General features: G+C 34.9%; 2 protein-coding genes across 3 annotated transcripts; one reads left to right on the top strand and one right to left on the bottom strand.

The window, feature by feature from the left end:
- Positions 1–653: 653 nt before the first annotated feature.
- On the top strand, positions 654–3,801 carry LOC145030866 (nuclear transcription factor Y subunit A-3-like). The gene is made up of 6 exons (XM_078979307.1): positions 654–988; positions 1,954–2,309; positions 2,567–2,676; positions 2,766–2,837; positions 2,994–3,158; positions 3,261–3,801. The coding sequence occupies exons 2-6, from the start codon at positions 2,024–2,026 to the stop codon at positions 3,567–3,569; spliced, it is 942 nt and encodes a 313-aa protein (XP_078835433.1). The 5' UTR covers positions 654–988; positions 1,954–2,023; the 3' UTR covers positions 3,570–3,801.
- Positions 3,802–4,488: 687 nt separating this feature from the next.
- On the bottom strand, positions 4,489–7,390 carry LOC145030852 (protein phosphatase 2C 16-like). 2 transcript variants are annotated; one of them, XM_078979295.1, is made up of 5 exons: positions 7,196–7,390; positions 5,949–7,082; positions 5,534–5,869; positions 5,353–5,458; positions 4,489–5,075 (listed from the first exon to the last, which is right to left on the bottom strand). In XM_078979295.1, the coding sequence occupies exons 2-5, from the start codon at positions 6,537–6,539 to the stop codon at positions 4,732–4,734; spliced, it is 1,377 nt and encodes a 458-aa protein (XP_078835421.1). In that variant the 5' UTR covers positions 6,540–7,082; positions 7,196–7,390; the 3' UTR covers positions 4,489–4,731. The 2 variants fall into 2 exon arrangements, with proteins under 2 accessions (XP_078835421.1, XP_078835412.1); XM_078979286.1 differs by having other exon boundaries at positions 5,949–7,390.
- Positions 7,391–8,005: the final 615 nt, after the last annotated feature.

The raw sequence follows: 8,005 nt of genomic DNA, 5'->3' as shown, positions 1-8,005 counted from the left end.
AGTAATCTCTTCGTACCTATCTTGTTTTGGATTGCGCCGCCTGACCTCCGTCCATTCTTCATCACCATCTTATTTTAACTTGTGCAAACGACAATCCGTTTAGCCCACTCTCCAATTATCATCCATTTTATCACTCATACTTTCTATAAAAAATATTGACTTGTTATAATATATTTTATATTTTTTAAATGGAGTCAAATATGTTTATCCAATCATACCACAACTCAGTGAGCCATCTCATTTTACCATAGAAAACGAGGAAAAAGACAAAATCCCATGCGAAAACAAAATTACAAGTACACATTTCATTTTAGTGGATAGGGTACAATATCTGAAACATAGAAGATGATTTTAAAGTTGGAAAAAGTGTACAAATTATTGAAATATGAATTTATTTAATTCTTTTAATAATAATAATAATAAAAAAGAGATTTGTTTGATATCAACGAACGAAAGGATAAATAAACGTGGATTTCTTCTTATTTCTTAAGCATGATAGATTAAAGTAAAAGTAAAATTGGCAGGGGGCAGAGGATTAAAACCACGCTCTTAATGAACGCGTGGCGACATTTTCGGAGCCCTATAGGGGCGGCTGATACAGAGCGACAGAAAAAAAATTAAAAAAAGTCGCATGATTCATAGACTATAAATTTTAATCTTTTACTCTTCTTCATTACAACACGACAAAAACCCACTCAAATTCCTTTTCAAAAAGTACCAGTTTTAATGATAAAACAACCCGCCGGAGCTCCGGGTACTACTACCGTTGAGTGCCGATGGTGCTGCCGGATCCCTGAAACGAAGGAGATGTAAACACTTTGTCGTTTTCTGAATCTATAACCAGATATATATACTCCCTCTTTCTCTCTCTCACACACACACAAACACACTTATATTTATATATCTAGAGAGAAGGAGAGTTGAAGGGAGAGAGAGAAAGAGCCAAGTTTCAGGAAAGGAGGCATGCCCGGATTCTCCCCAACAAAGGGTATAATTTCTTCTTTCATGTTTTTGCATCTTTAATCTTTCAAACCCTTTTCGTGTTCTTCTTTCAGTGTTAGACTTTATGTGGATTTAGCTCTTTGATTTTATAAGATCTTCATAAACTGTTTGGTTTTCTTGATTCTTGGAACCTGCATGTTTCATTTTCCTTCCCAATCTGGGCATTTTTATCTATGATTAGTAAACAAATCAGGGATATGATTCTTACACATCTAATCCTTTTGTCTGCGTTCTTTGTTCTTAATGTTTTTCTTTCTTAGAAAATTCCATCGTCTTTAGTTCTTGATCTTGACTTTGAAGACACCCTTGTGTTGTTTAGTTCTTAATCATTCTTCAAATATTTTTGTGGGACCCAATCAACCCTCTAGAAAATGATATTATAGCTGCTAATCTATCCTTGTTCTTCGATTCTTGATTTCGTCTACAATGTTCTTATTGTTGATCTTGTCAGTTTTTTTTTTTTTTTTTTTTTTCCTTCCCAAATCATCGCATCTAGCTCAAGATTAAGTTTCGTTCGTTATGTCAACAAGGCTCATGTTTTTAACTCTAAATTGAACTTGTATTTTCGAGTGCTTATGTACATGTGCAATTTGAAAATAATTTCGTGAATAATTAGAATCGGATATTCATTTCTTGGATATTTATAAAGCTATAACCCGTAAACAGCTAAACCTATACAGTAAAACTTTATTTGAAATAATCCGATAATCATTTCCAAATCCCACATCCGAACACTTCTTAGATTTGCTTTTAATAAGACACTAATACGTGGAGACCAAAAGATTGATTGTTTGTTTCTTTAGTGGAATATAGGTACAAGATAAGCATCTAATTCTCGACATTATCTCGTTTATTTAAGTTAATCAGTTTCTACTACTATTTTGAGCCTTTCTTTTTTGGATTCTTCTATATCTGTCATGTGAAATAATGAAAAGTTTATGATTGTATCAGGTAATCTTCGATATAACCTTGATTTGATACAAAGCCACTCATATTAGAAGCCATTGGTAGTATTGAAAGCATGCAGGAATTGCTCAAGAAAAATTGTGATCTGGGTGTTGTTGGGTACCCGTCTCAGTGGACGGGTACTGAGTCATTTGTTGAACAGTCGACTTTGTCTAATAACTTAAGTTTGAAAATGGGGTCTTCAACGCCACGTCAGCAAAACACAAAGCAATTAGGGCTTCAAATTCAGTTTCAAGATCAAGATTCTTCATCAACTCAATCGACTTGTCAATCTTACCCTGAAGTTGCTAGTGCTGGAGAAAATTACCAGTATGGAGAAAACAAGTTCTCAATTCAATCAGGTAGTCGTTTCTATTGTTATTGATGTGGTTGAATAATATTAATTTGAATCTATTGTAAGCATTTAAAATCCATTTTGAAAAGCTTAATGGCTTCTGGTTAGTTGGACTCGTGGGATTTGATTGTGTTTGGTTACAACTTAGAAATGAGTTCCAATCTTTCCGATTCCAATTCTGCTCCCTTCTAAACATTCTACAAATCAAACACGCTTTAGATTCATATACCCAATATTTACCATTTTGCCACTTCTCTAAACCAGGGTATAATGGAACTCATGTGACACGTGAAGAAGGTAGTGTTGGTTCAGCTTTGCCAACAGGTGTTCAGGATTATACTTTTTCTATTCAAGCTGATCGCAGGCAGCCATACGTAAGTGAATTTTTTTTTTCAATTGATTATTTTATATTAAAAATATTGATCATCTTTATGATTAAAGATTTTTCCCATTTCAATTTCAGGCTTGTATTCCACTTCTATACCCTGATCCATACTATCGTGGATTACTCGCGCCTTATGGCACACAAGCTATGGTGAGTTCTACTATACTAATTGTCTAATTTCAATCATATTATTTATTAATCACGATACCCCTTTTTTCTCTACTATGTTTATAAACAATATATATCTTAATCAATTTTAATTAATTACTACAAAATTGAAGCTTCTTATTGTTCTCGTATCACCAGATGCCTCAAGGAATAAGCATGGCATCTACTCGAGTGCCACTACCTATTGATTTTGCACACGATGAACCCATATACGTCAACGCAAAACAATACAATGCAATTCTTCGTAGGAGACAATATCGGGCCAAACTTGAGGCCCAAAACAAGCTTTTAAAACCACGCAAGGTATCCATTGCAATTTTCTTTGATTTTTTTTTTTTATAATTAATATTTATTTTTGAGGTGCAAAAAAAAGTTGTTATTTAACCCTTTGGAAAACTTGGACAGCCGTATCTCCATGAATCCCGACATGTGCATGCACTCAAGCGGGCCCGAGGGCCCGGTGGTAGGTTTTTAAACATGAAAAAGATACAAGAAGGCCAACCAGATGGCCCGATCAGTGGACAAGATGATTTGGGATCTGGCGGGGGCGGCGGTGGTGGTTGCTCGGAGATTACAAGTGTGTCCAATGGTGAGAGCTTCTTCCACCAGCAAGAACTTAGGTTCCCGGTATACCATTCTCAAGTTGGGCCCATACAGAGTGTGGGGCCCAACAATGGTGGTATACTGGGTGGAACCCACCACATGTTTCGCTGATGAACAGTGAAATAGACTCGGTGAACCAACAACCTGAATCTGTGGTTGTTGGTTCACAAGGGAAGTCATCCTTGGCTCTTTACTTTCTGCTGTTAGTTTCTAGGTTTTCGTCGACAACACAGGACAAGGGAATCAAGTTCTTAATCAAGTTTTTGAATACTCTTATTAACATGACTGATTATGGATTCCGATTTGGTATGTTTTTACATTTGAAAAACACAGTACTTTGTCACATTTTGTTGTCGGTTTAACTCTTTATGTTTTAGATAACTTGTTTGTTATATACGCGTATCCAACTCACTAAATATGATTACAAAACGATACCAGTCTTTTCCTCGAACTCTGTTAATTTTTACTGTTAACACCCATGTAAAATGATCATATTACCCGTCTTTTATCATTTCATTATTAAAATAAATTACATTTATGGCCTTGGATTTTTGTTGTTTTTCCACCCTGATGGTGGTGAAGATTCTGTTAACGGTCCTTAAGGGTTCTCATCGGCAATTACAAGTGCATTTTGTGAATTCACGCATCAAACATAAATTGCTGTTGTATGAATTTCATGTTTGAAAAATATTGAATGATTTTGTTTATGAGTAGATTTTATGGGCAAAAATGAAACCAATGACGCTTCCTTGATTTGAAAATGGAAGAACGAAGCTCACCAACAATCAAAAAGAGTTGGAATAATCCCCAAAGGCACTCCAGAAGTTCGTAGAATCTGCACATCTTTCTTTAATTACACGATTGCAAAATTCCAATCAAAACATAGTTTAACAATGTTCCTGAGTTCTTTCTATTAGAACCAATTAAAAAATAGCTCAACAGAGTTCTTGATTCCTTCAATTGTGTACAGAAAACACTTCAATTTGAATAAACTTTCCTGAGGGAGGGGCCACCAGTGTAAACAAAACAATGACACGTTAAAAAGAGGAGTAATAATATGATCATTTTACATGGGTTTCAACGGTAAAGTTCAACAAAACCATAAGGCAAAGATAATGAAAGAACAAAAAAGTTGGAATTGGGGAGCGAAATTATGTTAACAAACACAGGGACCATTTCTGTAATTTACTCTTAAAATAGTAATCTGGTTCTGTTGTTTAAGAATCGTTTTAATAATACATTCTAGGGTCAATAAACCAGACAAGTGAAACACTTAAGATTTTGTCTTGAACTTTCTTTGAGTTTTCAAGTCAACAACAATGACAGATATGTTATCTTTGGTTCCTTTTTGGAGAGCAAGCATTACTAGATAATCGGCTGCTGCTTGTGCTGCAGGATCGGGTCCCACACCCATACCCGTTCCCCTATCGGTTGTGGTCCCACCATTCTTTTTATGCCAAATAAGAATGCGTTTTCTAGCAATTTCACATACTTCTTCATTAGACATCACATCCCATAAACCATCACTAGCTAAAACAAGACACTCATCTTGTCTAGCACGTGCTGTAAATGTGACTTCTGGTTCGGGTATTATCCATGGTTTCAAATACCCATCACCTGAAAAACAAGTATAAAAACTTAATAACAACTATAGCAATGCCATCGATAATTTTTCCAAGAATACATTAAGAAAAAGAAATTGAAAATACAATGCTATGATTGGGAAGATTTTTCAAAATATACGTTGTGATAGGAAGAAATAAAAACAGGATGCTACAATACACAAATTAAGAAATAAATAAATAGTTTGTTGCATTTAGCCTCTTTAAAGTTCATAACATTTCATATATCAAAAATGATTACATGAACTATATGCTGAATAAAATAAACATACCAATAGATCTCGACATTGCAAGAACACCAAAAACACGATGCCCATTCCATTGTATGACTTTCCCACCAGACGCCTCAATTCTTGCATATTCATCTTCTCGATTTGGCTATTTTAAAAAAAAAATGTTATTTTTGCATACGTCGCTTTTCAAAATTAAATAAGGTAAAAAAATAACTCTCACTTTATGATCATTTGATAAAGCAATGGCTTCTTTCCCACGATAAAGAACGGCTCTAGAATCACCACAGTTTGCAATTATAATATGTGAAGAGCAAATTACGGCAACCACAGCGGTTGAACCAACGGTTTCCGGTGCCACTGGTTCTGGAATTAGTGATTCCGATTCCGGGGTTTTGCGGCTAACTCTCCCGCCAACTTCATCATCAACCTTTTGGAAACAATTTGTAAACACTTTCTCCCATTGAACCTGTAACGTGTCGTTGAAGGTTTCTTGTGCAACAAGTTTTAGTTCCTCCTCTAAAGCAAGATGTATACGGTCACGACAATAATCGGCAACCTGCAATAAATAGCAATATACTTTCATCTCTACCTTATGGTGTTTATAAGTATTGGAAATGGACAAAGATGTAAATTACCTGAGAGCCCCCATGCCCATCGTATACCCCGAAGAAATGGGAGGTCAAATCGGTCAAATTGGAACTCATGCCATCGATCACATGGTCACCGACAAACATCTTGATAGGAATTTCCATGAAACGAGGAACAACCGCAACGGAATCTTCCATTTCTGGTCTTTTCCCACAAACGGAATGGAAACCCCAGAGTGGAATGTATTCCAATTCAAAAACACTTTTGAATCCTTTACTTTGATTCTTTTCAACAAGCGCCATTAGAGATGGGGTTAGAGTGGTTTCATTCTCAATTTCTATTGTTTCTTTTCCTAAGCTAATTACTTTCGCTACTACTTGATCATTTTCCATTCCCTCGATTGCGACAGCAATTGGAATCGGTAAACTTGCTGAATTTGCATCGATGGAATCGTCAATTGACATGATTTCATCAGCGTCTGTTTCTTGATTTGCGATATCACAATTCTTGGATAACAAGCTTGCTGTTCCGGTGAGTAGTTTGACCCGAGTGAAATCCGCATGATTTCCGAGGGTGTTTTCGGAAATGGGATTTGTTAAGTTGAATGTAATCGAGGTAGGGGGAGACATCTCTTCCATTGAATCCTTTTATCTAAATCTTCACCGACTTCAGTTTTTTTCCGATTTTCAAAACCCTAATTTTGTTAGCTACTTCAACCATTATGAATCCTGATGATCTTTTTCTATCTCGAATTGGAAGTCAACGGATAAAATAAGATCGTGGAGTAAAATCGAGGTGGGGTTGAGGAAGAATGGATCTTACGATCACCGAATATGGAATTTTTTCTTTAGAATCTATATATCAGATTACAAGATTCTTGTAAAACACACACAAAAAAAAGCGAAACCCTTTAACAATTAAACGTCAAGAACAACCCTTATCCATCAATCTAAACCGTAAATGCAAAAGGGGATTCATGAAAATCAAAAAGGGTGAATAAATCACGAAAAAACCTAAAAAAGTTTCCACCTTTTCAATCTTGGAACACGTGAAATCTGGGCTCCAGGGATCTGAGGCAAGTAGGCAACCATTGTCATTGTCAGCCTTTCAAGAATCAAGAAAAAATAGGTCGTCTTCTTCGCATTAATCCGTTGCTAATATCGAATCAATCTGTATAGAAGCTATAAACAAATGGGGTTTTCCATAAATTGTTAGGTAAAATTTCCAAACTTCGAGTCTTAAATTTTCATTTAAACTGAAAATTTATGATTGACACAAGTTGGAAAGTGCTTACCAATGAAGAAAAGTGTAATAATGGAAACCCCAAATGGTTGATCGTCCTGTTTTTGCTAGTTAATGCCTGTTTCTTTCAAGATTTTTTCTTTCTTTTTCTTTATTTCTTGACAAACTAACAAGAGAGAAAGAGAGAGAGAGAAAGAGAAAGAAAGAGAGTTTCTTGGGAAAGCTTTAACTGCTTCGATGACACGTATATACGTATTTATCTAATTTCAATCAGTGCCTTTCTTTGTCATTGATGGTATTCTTTTTTCCATTTTCAAATAAACATCAGAAGCAGGATACACGGTGTTTATGGGTGTGGTTTATGTCTTTTGCTTGAAAGATTTTTGTAATTTAAATCGTGAATTGACCCTGATTTTAATTTAAGGTCATTAGATCGACACATATCTCTGGTTTGGATTTCATTTGATTCGATTTCCTCATTTGAAACAAAAAATCGAATGCTACATATTAGTCTGAATCTTGCGTTAAGACTTAAGACTACAATAAATATACACGTATTCATACATCAACGACAATTATCAGGACTTCAATCACTGGTACTTCATACAAGGAAAATGGAACCCGAAAATATTTGTAGTTTCTAAAATTAGGAGTGTTGTAATGCTAGTCTTTTTTTTTCTGCCACATATGCAAGAAATGGTTTTTCATGTCATGCTACATTTATTTTTCTATTTTATTTAAGCAATTTAATTTATATAATACTGATAATTTCATTAAATTAAAATGAAATTACATTAAAATTAAATTAAAACTAAAAAACATAATGATAGAAATAAAAAAGACAAACTATATGTTATATATA

Source organism: Lactuca saligna, chromosome 1, assembly GCF_052625555.1.
Source record: "Lactuca saligna cultivar CGN05327 chromosome 1, ASM5262555v1, whole genome shotgun sequence".
Classification (NCBI taxonomy): domain Eukaryota; kingdom Viridiplantae; phylum Streptophyta; class Magnoliopsida; order Asterales; family Asteraceae; genus Lactuca; species Lactuca saligna.
The sequence above is the reverse complement of the archived record's forward strand: the minus strand, read 5'-3'. Positions and strand labels throughout refer to the sequence as shown.